We start from the raw sequence: 17157 nt of genomic DNA, 5'->3' as shown, positions 1-17157 counted from the left end.
GTTCCTCCGGTCGTTTCCACGGGGGGGCCGGTAGGGATCCAGGGGGATGTTCGCCGCCGTGGAGCACGGACCGGTTCTCTGCAGCGACTCCAACATCTTGTGCCTGTCTTGGAAGGGGCGGGTTCCCAACAGCGAGAAGGAGAAGCCCGTGTGCACGAAGCGCTACTACGAGGAGGGCTGGCTCGCCACCGGGAACGGCCGAGGGGTCGTAGGGGTCACGTTCACGTCCAGCCACTGCAGGCGGGACCGGCCCACCCCGCAGAGGGTGAACTTCAATCTCAGGGGACACAACAGCGAGGTGAGACGCTAGCGAAGACGTTTAGCTTCAGGTGTAGCGCTCACTTCCTGTACCCGGTCCGTGCGGTCTATTATCAGGATTCTGCTGCCCCCCCCCCCATGAATATTGTCCTCCGCGTATGGCGGTGTTGGCGGGAGTGGCGCGGCAACGATCGGCTGCCAGATGTGCTTTTAATCGAACGATAGAACGCACGTTTCACGGATTTATCGACTCCCACCTGTTGGTGTTTCTGTTCCAGACCAGATCCAGGATCAGGCTTCGTCGGACAAAGGTCTGATGCCCTGATCCACCCAGGGTACCGGCTCATGTTTACCTCCAGGGGTTCAGCCCCCCTGGTGGTGTTGGATCATCAGAAGCCATTCACGGCGTTAAGATGCTCCCGCCAAACGGCTACGGCGTGCTAAGCATAGAGCGCGTTGCGTAACGCTCCTGATCCGGGGGGGGGGGGGGGGGGGGGGCTTCTTTCTGTCCGGTGTTCTGCATGTGGTGCTTGATCTCCCAGATCGCTGCGTCACGGCGAGTTGCTCAGTTGTCTGACCCCCCCCCCCCGAGCAGGATGCCAGACCGGCTTGTGCTAATCCCCGCTCTGAGCTAAATTTACACCTCCAGATTATTCTCACCTATTTGAGGACGTGGACACGCATGCGGGACACGTGTCCAAACATGCCGACGTCTCGGTTTGAGCTTTTGGCTTTGCGTGGACGGAGTGTCGGGATCGATGCCCCCGGGATTGGGGGCTCGCCGGGGGGGCCGGGGCCACGAAGCCGTGGCGTAAACATGTTTGTGCAGGTTCACCCGGGACGATAGACGGTGCCTAACGGGGGGGGGGGGGGGAGCCCTGGAGGTTCATAAGCTCCTCCCACTTTCCTCTGTCGCTGGGTTGCCATTAGTGAGTCGTCCGTAACGATCCTTTATTGTGAATATGCTTTGATGCTGAGTGGAACCCGTTTAGATGTGGGACGTCCTGCTCGACTTCCTGTATCGGCCTTGATCCGGCGGCCGTGGGCGGGATGCTGGGCTGCCCCTCTGATCGCCCCCCTTGTGTTTTGGCCCTCTTTCAGGTGGTCCTGGTCCGGTGGAACGAGCCCTTCCAGAAACTGGCCACCTGCGATACCGATGGAGGGATCTTCGTTTGGATCCAGTACGAGGGCCGCTGGTCCGTGGAGCTGGTCAACGATCGTGGCGCTCAGGTGAAACGGGGCGGTCCTTCAGGGTCCGGCCGGCAGGACGCGTCTTAACGGACCTGCGTCCGGCAGAACCAGCCCGATCTGTAATGACTGATTCCATAATGAATCAATCATCGTTATTTCCTCCCTCCCTGCAGGTGAGCGACTTCACCTGGTCCCACGACGGCACCCAGGCTCTGATCTCGTACCGCGACGGCTTCGTGCTGGTGGGCTCGGTCAGCGGGCAGAGACACTGGTCCTCTGAGATCAACCTGGAGAGCCAGATCACCTGTGGGATCTGGACACCCGACGACCAGCAGGTGAGTCCGCTTTTACGGGCCCGAGGGGGGACGTCCCTTTATTCGTCTCTCTCGTCCCCCTGCAGGTTCTGTTCGGTACCGCGGACGGACAGGTGATCGTGATGGACTGCCACGGCCGCATGCTGGCCCACATTCTGCTGCACGAGTCGGACGGCATCGTCGCCATGTCCTGGAGCTACCCCAGCTTCCTGGTGGAGGACGGCAGCGGGAGCGAAACGGACACGGACGAGTACTCGCCGCCGCCAGGTGAGCGGCTCGGGGCCCCGCCCGATCCTATTGGCTCCGGCGTGGCGTCTCGCCCTCACGCCGCCGCTTCCTCCCTCCTGTCCTCAGCGCACAGGCAGAAACAGCTGCTGACGGTCAGCTTCACCTCCGGCGACATCAGCCTGATGAGCAACTACGACGACCTCTCCCCGACCCCCATCCGGACCGGCCTGAAAGGTGCGTTTGATCCGCTCACGGCCTCCCGGTCTGTCCCGGTGTTCCGTACGGAGGATGTTCACGCCGGGTTCTCCTGCGCTGCAGACGTCGTGGTCCAGTGGTGCTCCCAGGGAGACCTACTCGCGGTGGCGGGGATGGAGAGGGCGCCGCCCCCCCCCGATGCTTCCTGTCCTCCCTCCACCAGGAACGCCATCGTGAAGTTCTACAACATCCGGGGTGAACACATCTACACGCTGGACACTCCGGCGCAGGTGAGAGGAAGGAATGTCTGACGGTTAGCGTTTTAAAATGGCCACGCAGTAACGGACCCGCGTCTGCCCCCCCCCCCCCCCGGCAGCGTCCCATCACGACGCTTTGCTGGGGTCACCGGGACTCCCGCCTGTTCTTGGCCTGCGGCCCGGCGCTCCACGTGGTCCGGGTGGAGCACCGTGTCGCCAGCCTGCAGCTCCGCTGCCAGCAGGGCATCGCCACGGCGGTGAAGGAAGAGAAAGACGTGGCCAAGCTCACCATGCCGTCTCGCCTCTGTTCCTACGTCACCGCCGCGTTCGTCCCAACCATCAAGGTACGGCTGTGAGGGTGACCCCCCCCCCCCCCCCCCCACCGTCTGACCGGGCCTCGTTTCCTCTCCTAGCCTCCCATCCCAGAGCCCAACAACATGCGGGACTTTGTGAGCTATCCGACCGCCGGGAACGAGCGCCTGCACTGCACCATGAAGCGCACGGAGGACAACCCCGAGGTGGGGGGGCCCTGCTACACCCTGTACCTGGAGTACCTCGGGGGACTGGTGCCCATCCTGAAAGGCAGGCGGATAAGCAAACTGCGTCCGGAGTTCGTCATTATGGACCCCAAGACGGACGGGAGGACGGGTAAGAGTTAGCGTCCTGCAGCGCTGCTAGCAGGCTAGCTAGCTAGCTTTGAGCGTAGCGCCCGTTTCTGTCTTGGTGGATTTCCTTTAAGCGTCCTCCGTCTGAAAGCGGGTCTTCCTCCGGGTTCTGGACTTCCGGCCTCAGAGGGCCGGCTGGGCCCGTGTTGATTAAAAGCAGCTTAGTGGGGGCTCCGACGGCCCCCGGCTCCTTCAGAGATCCACCCCCCCACACACACACACACACACACACACACACGAAGCCAGACACTATGAAAGGAGAGTTTAATGTTTATCCGTGGAAACATTTAGCGTTCCCCTTGAAGCTCCGCCCACCTGCAGGTTGCTGAGGACCGTTTCTCCTCTCTGGGACTGTGCTGACGCTGCGCCGCTTGTCTCGGCGCGTCCGTCGACGCTAACCCGGCGTTCCGGTGACGTCGTCGTCTCGCTTCCCCTCCAGATGAGATCTACGGCAACAGTCTGATCTCCGCCATGATCGACAGCTGCAACTGCTCGGACTCCAGCGACATCGAGCTGAGCGACGACTGGGTCGGCAAGAAGTCGCCCAAGACCTCCAGGGGCAGCAAGTCGCCCAAGCTGCCCAGGTACCCGGAGCGCCGCGGCTGCCCCCCCCCAATAACATGTTCTGCTCTCCTTTGTGTCTCTAAACCTCTTTTTATTTGCCACCTTCTTTGTAGAGACTTAGTTTGTCCCTTTACCAACAGAATCAACATTGATCCCAGGAAGTCCCCCAAACTGTCCCGAGCCACGCAGGACATCTCCAGGTCGCCGCGGTTACCGATAAGGAAGCCCTCGATCGGATCGCCCAGCCTGACGCGGAGGGAGTTTCCCCTCGATGACATCACTCAGGTACGAGTCGCGTTTTGGGAATTGAACCGGATTGCCGTGGGGGTGTTACGGTCTCCTGTCTTCCCGCCCTGCAGCAGAACTACCTGGCTCAGGTCACGTCGAACATCTGGGGAACAAAGTTTAAGATCGTGGGGCTGGCCGCGTTCCTGCCAGCCAACCTCGGCGCAGGTAAACAGCAACCTACACCGATCAATGCTGCGCCTGATTGGTCGATGGCGCGCCTCTTAATCTGCCCCTTCCTGTCCCTGTGAGACCAGTCATCTACAAGACCAGCCTCCTGCACCTGCAGCCCAGACAGATGACCATCTACCTGCCGGAGGTGCGTAAGATCTCCATGGACTACATCAACCTGCCCGTCTTCAGCCCCAACGTCTTCAGCGAGGACGAGGACGACCTGCCCGCCACCGGCCCCGCCGGCGGCGCCGACAACAACCCGCCCTGCACCGTCAACATCCCCATCGCCCCCATCCACAGCCCGGCCCAGGCCATGTCCCCCGCTCAAAGCATTGGTCTGGTCCAGTCGCTGCTGGCCAATCAAAATGTTCAGCTGGACGTCCTGACGAGTCCCACGGCAAACCCCGCGGGGGCTGCTGCTGGGGGGGCGGACCCAAGCCAGGACGGCGTCCTGGCGGCCCAGTACACGGTGCCCACCAGGTACTCCAGTCCTGGTCAGGTAATCTTTGGGGGGGTAGAAATGGGTCGCCTCATGGTGGGACCTCCAGCCACTCATCACGCTACGCAGCAGCAACAGCAGCAACAACATCAACAACAACAGCAACCAAGTAACCACCAACAGCAGCAGCAACAGATTCAGCAGCAGCAACAACAACAACAACATCTGGTGCAGCAGCAACATCAACAACAACATCTGGTGCAGCAACAGCAGCAACAACAACATCAACAACAACATCTGGTGCAGCAGCAACATCAACAACAACATCTGGTGCAGCAGCAACATCAACAACAACATCTGGTGCAGCAACAGCAGCAACAACAACATCAACAACAACATCTGGTGCAGCAGCAACATCAACAACAACATCTGGTGCAGCAGCAACATCAACAACAACATCTGGTGCAGCAGCAACATCAACAACAACATCTGGTGCAGCAGCAGCAGCAGCAACAACAGCAACCAAGTCATCACCAGCAGCAGATGCTGCAGCAGCAACATTTGCAGCAACAGCTTCAGCACATTCAGCTCCAGCAGCAAATGGAGCAGCAGCAACAACAGATTCAGCAACATCTGGTGCAGCAGCAGCAACAACAACAACAGCAACATCTGGCGCAGCAACAACAACAACAACAACATCTGGCGCAGCAACAACAACAACAGCAGCAATATCTGGCGCAGCAGCATCATCTCCAGCTGCAGCTGCAGCTTCCCGTCCCCTCCGGACTGACACCGGCTGCGGCGCTGCACCAGCTCCACCCGGGCCCGCTGCAGGTCCAGACTCCTCATCCACCCGCTGACCTGCTGGCTGAGAGGTCAGCGGGGGCCGACCATGAGCACCTGCTGAAGATCAAAACCACCCGGGGGGCCACGCCGCAGCTCGCCGAGGGCGACACGGTGGTGTTCGGTGCCCCTCTAGAGCTCAGCAGGATGAACCCCCCGCCCCCCTATCCCGGGACAGTGGCCGCCGCCATGGCTGCAGCAGCAGCAGCAGCCGCCTCCGGAACGGGAGGGGCCACCGGCGGGACTCCTCCCCCTGGCGACGTTTGTTTGAAGAAGGGGGAGTTCCCTCTCCACCCTGCGGGGCAGCAACAAGCGCAGCAGCCGACGCCGCTGGGCTACGAGAGGATAACGACCTTCGACAGCAGCGGGAACGTGGAGGAGGTGTGTCGTCCTCGGACGCGCCTCGTGTGCAATCAGAGCGTCTGCACGCTGCAGGGCGCCGGCTCCGGCTCCGGCTCCGCCTCCACCCTCAGGGTCACCTCCTCAGCGGAGAGAAAGAGCCAGCTGGCCTACACTTCTGCTACTCTCAACAGACTTACTGCACCTCGCTACTCCATACCCAGTGGAGACCCGCCCCCTTATCCCGACGCCGCTAGGAACCCGGGACAGAGGCTGGACAGCAGCCTGATCCACGCCGCTCTCAGGAGGAACAGCCGAGAGGCGGCCCTGAAAGTCTCCCAGATGCTGGAGCCCCCCAGGCCGCTGCCTCCCAAAGCCAAAAACAACCCCGCACTCGCGGCCTCCTTCCAGCAGAGGGTGCCGACGGCCTTATACACCTGCAGCCAGTGTAGCGGTGGGTCCGGGGTTGGAAGCGCCGCCCCGGGGAGCGCTAACGGAATAGCGGGAGGGACGATTATTCGGCAGGACTTCCCCCGGGGAACGGAGCGCCGCACAGCACAGTCATTGTTCACTGCAACAGAGCCGCCCCCCTCGCCCCCCCGTCTCCTTACAACCTGCTGAGCTCGCCGGGGGGAGGAGCTAGCAGAGACGGCGCTGATTATGTTAACTCTGCGTTCAGTGAGGATGAAACTCTGAGCCAGTCGCTGAGGCGTTTAGCGCTCGGAGCGACCGACGCGTCGGCCGCTGTTAAACGCCCCCCCCCTACCAGTGGGACGCGGCAGCCACAGAGGAGGTGTGGGTTCCTCAGAATCCCAATGGCCCGGCTGGAGCCCACAAACCGCCCCCCCTCATCCTGACCCCAGCTCAGCATCTAGACGTGTCCAGACTGCCTTTCGTTCTTTCTCCTAAACCGGCCCCCGGCGCCGGCGCCGGCTACCAGATCTCCCTCCAGTACCCTTTGGTGAACGCCTACCCCGGGGCGCCCCTCCAGCCCGTCCCGGGGTCGCCCCGCCCCTGCTCCTCCCCGAAGGAGCTTGTGGCACCAGTGCCCTTCTCGCAGCAAGACGCTACCCTGGTGCTGCAGCCCGGTTACCATGCCAACCTGGCGAACCTGGCCTGCTGCCCGCTCCCGCCCTTGTACCCGGGTGGCGGGCTGCCCATCCCCCCCATTGCCCTTCACACTCCTTGGGGGACGTATAACTCTGTGCCCAGTCTGGCAGTGCCGCTCCCTCCCAAAGCCTCCCACATGGCAGCGGACAAACATGTTCTCTCGCCCCGCCCCCGCCCCCGCCCCCTCCACCCCCGCCTCCGCCCCCGCCAGCAGAGCTGCAGAGTCACGGAGGACTACAAGAAGCCATGGCAGAGGCCGGGGAAGGTTTTCAAGAGGTGCTCTCTTTAACCGAGAGTCCTGTGCCGCAGCGGTCCGAGAAGTTCAACAAGAAGAACCGTAAGCGGGTCGAGGGGCGCGCCGAGGAGGCCAGCGTGCCGCCGCTGGCCGAGGGGGGCAAGTCGAAGAAAGAGGGCCGAGCCTTGGGCGATTTCAACTCCCTGATTTCCAGCCCGAGGCTGGGAGGGAGAGACAAGAAGAAGCCGAAGGGACAGAAGGAGCAGCAGCTGAAGGTCAAGAAGCTGAGCAAGGCCACGCCCAACAGCGAGTTCCAGGACAGCTCGGAGAGCGAGCCGGAGCTGTTCATCAGCGGCGACGAGCTGCTCAACCAGAGCCAGGGCGGGAGGAAGGGCTGGAAGAGCAAGAGGAGCCTGAGGGCCGCCGGCGAGCCGGACGAGGCGAGGTGCCGGAGGGCCAACGAGAAGGAGGACCGGGGGCTGGGCAGCCAGGGCTTCGTCTACGTCATGGCCAACAAGCAGCCGCTGTGGAACGAGGCCACGCAGGTCTACCAGCTGGACTTCGGCGGGCGGGTCACCCAGGAGTCGGCCAAGAACTTTCAGATTGAACTGGAGGGCAGGCAGGTGAGAGAAGCCTCGTTCGGGCGGCGTGAAGGCGAGCTGGTACCGGTGCCGGTACCGGTTCAGACCGGTGCGCGTGGCTGATCTCGTGGATCTGTGTTTCTCTCACAGGTGATGCAGTTCGGCAGGATCGACGGCAACGCCTACATCCTGGACTTCCAGCATCCCTTCTCTGCCGTGCAGGCGTTCGCAGTGGCTTTAGCCAACGTTACTCAGCGCCTCAAATGAGACCCCCACCCCCCACCCCCCCACGATACCCCGAGTCACGTCTGGGATTAAAAGGTAATCTGGTGAAACGGCACAGCTTCATTTGAAACGAACAAACGCGTGGAGAGGAGACTAATCTGTGTCGGAGGGAGGAGCCAATCACGCTGCACTACACGACGCTGCCACTAGTTGGTGCCCCGAGCATCGGCTGCGTTCGCACGGGCCGTCGAGCCCAGCTTCGGTGATCGTCATGCAAATAAAATGCTGCTTCAGCGAGGAGGGGCGTGAAGACGAGGAGGGGGAGGAGCAGCTGTAATACTTGAAACCCGAACTCTGGAGGCGTGTCCCCAGAGCGCACAGGTACGACTGGGCACTGAAATCCGTTGCTGTACGACCCGCTCCGCCGCTCTGTTTTTAGGACCCTGGTTTCGTTCGTTCCCCTTTTTGTCGCTGGTCCCGGTCCCGGTCCCGGTCCCGGTCCGGATGGAACGGCGGTGCAGAGCCGCGCGGCATTCTGAAGCTGCGAGCTCGCGCTCGTTGCCGTTCCGAACTCCGGCCGTGACTTTAGATGAGCTGCGGGCGTTTCTGTCATTGTTTGTGAGACACGATCTTCATAACATGGTTTTCCACTTACCCGCTTTGCTTTGGGAGACTGGGGGGGGGGGGTGCTGGATTTGAATATTGCTGTGTAATTCAGGTGGGCGGGTTTTACAAAATCGCCTCGACTGACTGAAGCGTCTGACGGTGGCGAGGTCTGGATGTCACCTGTCGTCACTTCTGTGAAGTGGGTGTGTTGTGTTGGTGGGGGGGGGGGGGCACACTAAACGTGTAGGCGTGGTACAGGAAGTATCGATGTACATTTCTCTCATGCCGTTTCACCCTCTCCTCCGTGGCGTCGGTCCCTGCCGGTGTTTCTACCCGTAGCGAAGCTGCGCCGCGCTTCAGCCGCCTGAAACGTCTGAAACGTCGCCGTCGGCTCTCCAATGAAGGATTCCCTCGTCGTTCGTTTAGTAAGCCGGCACTGAAATCTGAAAAGCTGTTCATTGTGTAACTTTCAGGCAGCAGAGGGGAGAGGAGGGGTTTGTTAGCTGCGTTGCTACCTACCTTAGCTTTCACCCGCTGGTGGAAGCCGGGGGGGGGCGTTTCAAATCGGACAGACGGGAGGTGAGCTCGTTCAGGTGCGACAGGAAGCGGGACCCTCTGGGTCTCGTACCCTGACGAGCCCCCATCGAGCCCCCATCCCGTTCCGTCGCTCAGAGGAACGCTGCTCCCACCAGCATGGCGGCCATGACCGACCGGCAGGTGAACGGTTCTGATGACGCGTCGTCGGTCACCTCTAATGTTTGTGCCAAAATAAGCATTTGATGCGATCTATAGTTGGACATTCATTCTGGGTTTGTCTTTTCTTTTATGTTCTATTTAAAGGAGCGTGTCGCTAACAATTAGCTGTTTGGTCTCTGGACCTGACGAGATGATTCTAACCTTCCTTCTTTCCACATCATGATGCATGTCAGACGGAGACTCGTGGGGAAGGCACGGAAAACAATGTCAAAGGTCGTAAAGAGAATATTCATCTTTCCTTGTGTTAGTTGTGCAATATTTTCTCAAATCCTTTGTCATCACTTTTGACCCGTTTGGTGTTTTTAGTTCCGTTTGTGTTTTATTTATGTGACCATTTCCTGCGGGAGATGTTGGTATCTAAACATGCTGTATATTGTGGAATTTCCTGAACCTTTCTTTGTGTTGATGAAACTTTGTATCCCAGATGGTTTCGGGGGGGGGGGAGAAACTTTTTCTGTGTTTTGTGAAGTTTGCGTTGGATGGAAAAGATGCGACTGAGTCGGTGAGCGGATCGGCGTGGTCGGTAGGCTAGATGTGTAGCGCGTAGCTGTGACGTGAAGGTGTGTCGGTATTCAGCTGTCCCATCGGTGTTTACGTGTGTGTGTTCATGCTTTCTTACCCGCACACACACCTCATTCACAGGGTTCACGTTCAGAACCGCCGCTGGACCCAAGGATCCGACTTGAGCTCTCGAGACGAGCGGTTGTAGACGCGGTGGGGTCTGGCGTGTCCTGAGGGAAGATGGCGTGCTTTGTATTTGTAGATGCATAAAAATAACACTTGAAACGTCTGACTTGGTGACTGAGCGTGTGAAGTGAACGGATAGTAAAGGCATGCCGTGTAAAATATTTTATAATTGTATATGTCACACACCTTTGGAATAAAATGTCATTGTTTCGGAAACGTTTGTTTGGTCTCCAAATTTAATTCAGATGTAATTTTTTTAGGGACATGTTGACTTTATTTTACATTATGTCGCATCAGATTAAGAAGCTACGTAGCTAATAATGGCTAAACTTTAGAAATCAAACTTTTCGACTAAAGCAATTTATTAGCAGTAACATAAGAATCTAGTTAAACTGATAAACAAATATTTAGCTACGATGCTAAAGCTAGGTCATAGCTTACATTTAGGCTCACGTTTTTTCTTTCTCGCGATATTACGTACATCCCGAGACAATAAATGACATGCAGACCCCGCCCACTCCGATGACGGCGTATCGGAGCGGGCTATCTATTTTAGTCGTAGTTACCCCGAGTGCTAACTTAGTTAGGTGGACTGAAAGTATAAGAGAAATACAAATATTTCAATAATCATTGAAACTGCTGCGACAGGTCGATTCACTGAGCGCGCTCGCGTCAATGTGACGTCATTCGCTCGTCAATTTACAGCAATGGTGGACAAACTCAAATATGGAGGTTCACAAGAACCGGGGCAGGCGGAGACGTGAGGTTGACTTTTTTCACGGGCTCACGGGTTCCCCGGTAGGCGCCGCTGAGGGGAGTCCTCTCCCGGTCGTCGGCGGAAGGCCGCCTCTGTCCGTGGTGCTGATCAGGTCACGTGACCCTCCTTCCGGTGTGCGCTTCCGCCCCGCTTTCGGCTCGTTAACGGCAGGTTTTTTTTCGGTCTTATTTTTTTTTGACCCGACACAAACACAACAGCTTCGGCTGCGGCTCCGGGTAATCGCCGTGGCGACAAACAGCGGGCTGTTGTTGCGCCGGTCGCCATCTTGAGGCTCCGGCCGGCTCGGCGTGATGACGGACACCGACTACTCCCTGGAAAACCCTCTGCTCGGCGAGATCAAGTACTTCTGTCGGAAGATCCAGGAGGCCTACGGCGAGCTGGCGGACGAGCTGACGCCCTGCCGGGATGACCGCTTCTACCGGTGCGCATTATTGATCTGAGGTTCAATCAATGCATGCATGTCGTCTAAAGGCGGGACGGCTGGTCCCTCAGGGAAGACTGTTAGAAAATAATATTCGTGCTAAATGACGTAGCTAATTACTGATATGCGTTCTTATTATCAATAACTACTTTTATTTTATTTTAAGAGTTTAGGATTTATTTCCAACCATTGACGTTTATTTAACCATTGAAGATTATTACATTTTTATTACATTCCACTTAATGTGGGAAGAACTTAACAGATGACTGTCCCATTTAATTAAGGAATCCTCTGACACCATCGGGATCCTCATTATTTCATCAGGTGCAGGATTCTAGTCCTGATTAGTACAACTGGGAAAAGGATACATACAGCCTGGACGAGGCGCCAGCTCATAAATAAACAACAATAATATATACAGTATATATTATTGTTGTTTATTTATATATATATATCTTTGATTAATGCAAACATTAAATATAATCTGACTTAAATTTGTGTACAAATAATCAAAAAATAAAACAAAACGACACCACGTGACCCACCCGAGTCTGTCTCTGATTGGTTCACGCTTTCCTAAAGCTGGCCAATCGTCACCCACCGTTGGTGACAATCCTAACCAATCAAATCAGCCAACGTTGTCGAAAAGTGGGAGCCGGGCGGAGGCAGAAGTGGGCGGAGGCAGAGGTGGGCGGGTCAACCCGGAAGCGTCCTGGGATTCGTCGCGGCCGTCACGTGTCCACCCATTGGGTGACGTTGCATTCCGGACTGACGTTGAAACGCGGATGTGGATTCAGCGCTAAGTTGTTTCGCTTCTTCTCCACGCAGCCCGCCAGCCGAGTCAAATGGAGCCGTAAGTTCCAGCTCAGCCGGGCAGCGAACGCGATGTTTAAGTGTGTTGGGATAAATGTTAACGCTGCCATCTGTTGCTGCTAGCCGCACTAGCATGTATGCTAGCTGTGTTGACATAGCCGTACCTGGCTAGTAGCTGCAGGCTAACCTGAATCGTAGAGTCAGCTTTACCCGGGTGGGGTCTGCTTTGCCCGGGTGGAGTTAGCTTTACCCGGGCGGGGTCGGCTTTACCCGGGTGGGGTCTGCTTTGCCCGGGCGGAGTCAGCTTTGCCCGGGTAGAGTTAGCTTTACCCGGGTGGGGTCTGCTTTGCCCGGGTGGGGTCAGCTTTACCCGGGTGGGGTCTGCTTTGCCCGGGCGGAGTCAGCTTTGCCCGGGCGGAGTCAGCTTTGCCCGGGTGGAGTTAGCTTTACCCGGGTGGGGTCGGCTTTACCCGGGCGGGGTCTGCTTTGCCCGGGTGGGGTCAGCTTCGCCCGGGTGCGTTCGTTTCTGCCCCTGACTGCGTGTCTCCCTTCAGACTGGCCCCCATGCGGCTCTACACGCTGTCCAAAAGACACTTTGTCCTGGTGTTCGTCCTCTTCCTGCTCTGCTTCGGCCTCACGGTCCTCGTTGGGATTGCAGGTGGGACTGATAATGGAGCAGAGTGTTATTACCGTGTTATTATTGCTGGGGACCGATAGACGGCAGCTTGAATCAGTCCGGCTGTTACACCTCTGATCAGCTCATTGATCGGCGTCTTCATGTTTTCATGCGTTCAGGTCCAAAGATCATTTCTGAGCAGGAGCACGACGGCGAACGGCTCCTGCTGAAGAACGCCACGGTGAAGGTGAGACGAGCCGCTTCCTTTGTTCACCTGTTTGTTTACTTGTTTGTTTACTTGTTTGTTCGCCTGTTTGTTTGCCTGTTTGTTCACCTGTTTGTTACGCCTGTTTGTTTACCTGTTTGTTTCACCTGTTTGCGTTACCTGTTTGTTTACCTGTTTGTTTACCTGTTTGTTACACCTGTTTGCGTTACCTGTTTGTTCGCCTGTTTGTTCGCCTGTTTGTTTACCTGTTTGTTTACCTGTTTGTTTACCTGTTTGCGTTACCTGTTTGCGTTACCTGTTTGTTTACCTGTTTGTTTACCTGTTTGCGTTACCTGTTTGCGTTACCTGTTTGCGTTACCTGTTTGCGTTACCTGTTTGCGTTACCTGTTTGTTTACCTGTTTGTTTACCTGTTTGTTCACCTGTTTGTTCACCTGTTTGTTCACCTGTTTGTTCACCTGTTTGTTTACCTGTTTGTTCACCTGTTTGTTTACCTGTTTGTTTACCTGTTTGTTTACCTGTTTGTTTCACCTGTTTGTTTCACCTGTTTGTTCACCTGTTTGTTTACCTGTGAAACGAGGCTGACTGAGACGCCGCCATGTTGTGTCTCGTTTCGTATGTTGTCAGACGGGACCCTTCCGCCTGGTTTCCCCCCCCCTCTCCACCTACAACCAGCAGCTCTGGCTCACCTGTGCGATCCAGGCGGAACACAGCAACAGTAAGCCGCCGCCCCCCCCCCCCACCCCCCCACCACACCTGTGATGTCAGAAACACTTTCCGTTCTGTGTCTCAGTGGGCGACTTCAAGCAGCCGCTGGAGATGAACGTGGAGCTGAAGGGCGTGCTGCAGGACGCCAGCGCCATGCGGGCCAACAAGGTGCAGCGGAAGGCGCGGTCGCTGCACTGCGGCGCGGTGAGCCCCTCAACAGGAAGTAACGTTCAGCGCCAGCTTAGACAAACACAATGTAAAGAATCAGATTGTTCAGGCTCACCTGTCCTGACAGAAATGTGATGACATCATCGTGCTCCACCTGGGCTACCTGAACTACACCCAGTACCAGGTGATGGTCCGCTTCAAAGGCCTGGAGAACATCACCTACGACATTAAGGTCAAGTTTGTGGTGGGTGGCGGCGCCTGAAGCTGAAACGGAAACGAGCGCTTCTCTCGTTTCATGTTTCCCTTTGTTCTTTGTTCTTTGTTCTCAGTGGAAGATGTTCAACTCCTCCTTCTCCCAAGTGGAGATCTGGTTCCGCTTCGTGTTCGTGGTGTTGACCTTCGTCGTGACGGTGAGGGCCGGTCCTCGGTCGCCCCCCCCCCCGCCGAGCCCCCCCCCCTGACGCCGCTCCGTTTCCTGCTCCAGTGTTTGTTTGCCCACTCCCTGAGGAAGTTCTCCATGAGGGATTGGGGAATTGAGCAGAAGTGGATGTCGGTTCTGCTCCCTCTGCTGCTGCTCTACAACGGTAAGCTTCGGCGCCGGGTCGCGTTCCCCGCCGCCCGTCGGGCCGGAGGAGGCGTTGTCATGGAAACGGATGGTGTCCTCTCCAGATCCGTTCTTCCCGCTGTCGTTCCTGGTGAACAGCTGGTTTCCCGGGACGCTGGACGCCTTCTTCCAGGCCCTGTTCCTGTGTGCCCTGCTGCTCTTCTGGCTCTGCGTGTACCACGGCATCCGGGTCCAGGTGGGTCGGCCGCCGGGCCGGCGCCTCCACGGCGCCCCCGGCTGCTTCCCCGGTCTCACGGCACGTTCCCCCGCAGGGCGAGAGGAGGTGTCTGACGTTCTACCTGCCGAAGGTGCTCGTCGTGGGTCTGCTCTGGGTCTCGGCCGTCACGCTGGGAATATGGCAAACGTGAGAGAACCGGGGGAACCGGGAACCGGGTCCGACATCTGGATCCAGCAGGCGGCGACTAAAACATGGTGTTCCATCTTTGTGCCCCCCCCCCCCCGCAGGGTCAATGAGCTCCAAGATCCCACCTATCAATATAAAGTGGACATCACCAACTTCCAGGTGAGGCCGGTTATTGATGATCAATATTTCCCCCCGTCAGTCAGAGAACAATGAGAACCGGCTGACTGTGAAGGCGCGCTCCTCGTCTTCCTCACGCTCTCGCTCTCCTCGTCTTCCTCGCGTTCTCGCTCTCCTCGTCTTCCTCGCGTTCTCGCTCTCCTCGTCTTCCTCACGTTCTCGCTCTGCTCGTCTTCCTCACGTTCTCGCTCTGCTCGTCTTCCTCGCGTTCTCGCTGTCCTCGTCTTCCTCGCGTTCTCGCTGCCCTCGTCTTCCTCGCGTTTTCGCTGTCCTCGTCTTCCTCGCGCTCTCCTCGTCTTCCTCACGTTCTCGCTGTCCTCGTCTTCCTCGCGCTCTTGCTCTCCTCGTCTTCCTCGCGCTCTCGCTCTCCTCGTCTTCCTCGCGCTCTCGCTCTCCTCGTCTTCCTCGCGTTCTCGCTGCCCTCGTCTTCCTCGCGTTTTCGCTGTCCTCGTCTTCCTCACGTTCTCGCTGTCCTCGTCTTCCTCGCGTTCTCGCTCTCCTCGTCTTCCTCGCGCGCTCGCTCTCCTCGTCTTCCTCGCGCTCTCGCTCTCCTCGTCTTCCTCGCGCTCTCCTCGTCTTCCTCGCGCTCTCGCTCTCCTCGTCTTCCTCGCGTTCTCGCTCTCCTCGTCTTCCTCCCGCTCTCGCTCTTCGGCGCCGGCTGGAACGTTTCCTCAGACGAGCTTGCTCTTCCTCCAGGGCATGAAGCTCCTCTTCCTCACGGTGGTCGGCCTCTACGTCTTCTACCTGCTCTTCCTGGTGGTCAGAGCTTGTTCCGAGCTGAAGAACACGCCGTACTCCGGTACGTCGACGGGCCGCGCCGGCGATTTGACCTCTTCCTCCTGTGACGCTGACGTTTTCCTTCTCCAGACCTCCGGCTGCGGTTCCTGACGGCGCTGACGTTCGTCGTCCTCGTTATCAGGTGATGAAGGAGCCTCGCCGGCTCGTCTCCGTGAGTCTGCTGCTCTCGTTTGACCCCGCTCTTGTTCCCGCTCTCCTCCAGTGTGGTCATTCTCTACCTGCGCTTCGGCGCCAAGGCTCTCCAGGACAACTTCGTGGCCGAACTGTCCACTCATTACCAGAACTATATCCTTTGGGATCGGGTTACGCCTTGATCCGAGTAACATTTAGATGTTTCCCGTCGCTCCGAACGGCAACGCGGCGACGACGGGACCAGTCGGCGCTCCCAGTGGTTGTTCTGGGAATGGTAGCGGTGCGTTCTGGGAGTTTCTGCTCCGTCACAGGACGCACGCGCTTTTGGGAGACGATCTGTTGATTCCGTAACTCCAGACGTACCGGCGGAGTTCTTATCCTTCTACGGCCTCCTCAACTTCTACCTGTACACGCTGGCGTTTGTGTACTCGCCTTCCAGGAACGCGCTGTACGGTGAGTGTTGGTGCCGCTGCGGCGGGCCGGCGGGCCGGGGGAACGTCCTAACGCCTTCGCTTCCGTCTCCCAGACTCCCAGCTGAAGGATAATCCCGCGTTCTCCATGCTCAACGACTCCGACGACGAAGTCATTTACGGGTGAGCGTCTGTACGAGGCTTCTTCCCGGTGGCGTCGAATGAACCCGCTGAAATCTGCTTCCTGTTTGTGAAGGAGCGATTACGACGACATGCCGTTACAAAACGGCCGCGCCATCAAAGCGACCGCCAGGTACCGCGACGACAGCGACAGCGACTAACGGGGATCTACGGCACGGCAGGAAGCCGCCTTGTGAATGTGTAAATAGAAGGACCTGCGTTGGCAGCACGCCACGATGTGCTTTAAGTGGACATAATATATTTTAAATGACTGAATGAACCGCAATTTGAGGCACGGCGTCGCCTTTCGTCGTTTACGTTACCGACATGTCAAGAAACATTTCATCACAACCTGGCAGCAGGAAGTCTGTCTGCGCAGAGCGGGATGAAGGCGTGGCAGCAGGAAGTCTGTCTGCGCAGAGCGGCGTGAAGGCGTGGCAGCAGGAAGTCTGCGTCGTCGGAGAGCCTTACCTGGAGAACGCACCACGGATCTCTCGCTGCGTCTTGAATCGTTGTTTAACTTATTTATTTTGACCAAACGGGACGTTTAATCTTGTATTATATAATCTCATGTTGAACATTTCCTATCGCAGCACATCACTGGCCAAATCCGTTTAGCTTTATGTAGTTGAGGGGGGGTGTAAGTAAACTTAATTTGTGCTGCCAATAATGTGAGACATCGCTGCTGCTCAGAAGTACTTCCTGTGTGTATCCGGACGGTGCCGTGCCCTCCCACCAGACCCGGCCCCGGTTCTGGACGTCTCTGTCGTTAAGCAGATGAAAGCTGTAAATAAAGGAGGGCGATATCAAAG

The 17157-nt window shown here is 57.6% G+C and overlaps 2 protein-coding genes across 2 annotated transcripts; both read left to right on the top strand.

The window, feature by feature from the left end:
- Positions 1 to 46: 46 nt before the first annotated feature.
- Positions 47 to 8557, top strand: tulp4a (TUB like protein 4a). The gene is given in 18 exon segments (XM_068753775.1): positions 47 to 298; positions 1360 to 1488; positions 1623 to 1784; positions 1850 to 2030; positions 2118 to 2225; positions 2310 to 2476; positions 2563 to 2787; positions 2857 to 3091; positions 3548 to 3692; positions 3786 to 3957; positions 4032 to 4125; positions 4215 to 4630; positions 5144 to 5184; positions 5323 to 6284; positions 6287 to 6502; positions 6505 to 7034; positions 7037 to 7720; positions 7829 to 8557. Coding segments are annotated over 18 exon segments (4836 nt in total). The 3' UTR covers positions 7946 to 8557.
- Positions 8558 to 11020: 2463 nt separating this feature from the next.
- On the top strand, positions 11021 to 17153 carry tmem181 (transmembrane protein 181). Its single transcript, XM_068754126.1, has 17 exons — positions 11021 to 11151; positions 12519 to 12622; positions 12760 to 12827; positions 13432 to 13522; positions 13598 to 13716; positions 13808 to 13924; positions 14010 to 14090; positions 14165 to 14264; positions 14350 to 14480; positions 14557 to 14648; positions 14750 to 14807; positions 15522 to 15624; positions 15693 to 15744; positions 15826 to 15908; positions 16119 to 16208; positions 16282 to 16348; positions 16422 to 17153. The coding sequence occupies exons 1-17, from the start codon at positions 11021 to 11023 to the stop codon at positions 16504 to 16506; spliced, it is 1572 nt and encodes a 523-aa protein (XP_068610227.1). The 3' UTR covers positions 16507 to 17153.
- The last annotated feature ends 4 nt before the right edge of the window (positions 17154 to 17157 follow it).

Source organism: Brachionichthys hirsutus, chromosome 20 (genome assembly GCF_040956055.1).
Source record: "Brachionichthys hirsutus isolate HB-005 chromosome 20, CSIRO-AGI_Bhir_v1, whole genome shotgun sequence".
Classification (NCBI taxonomy): domain Eukaryota; kingdom Metazoa; phylum Chordata; class Actinopteri; order Lophiiformes; family Brachionichthyidae; genus Brachionichthys; species Brachionichthys hirsutus.
Note: the sequence above shows the minus strand (reverse complement) of the source record. Positions and strands in the feature narration are given on the sequence as shown.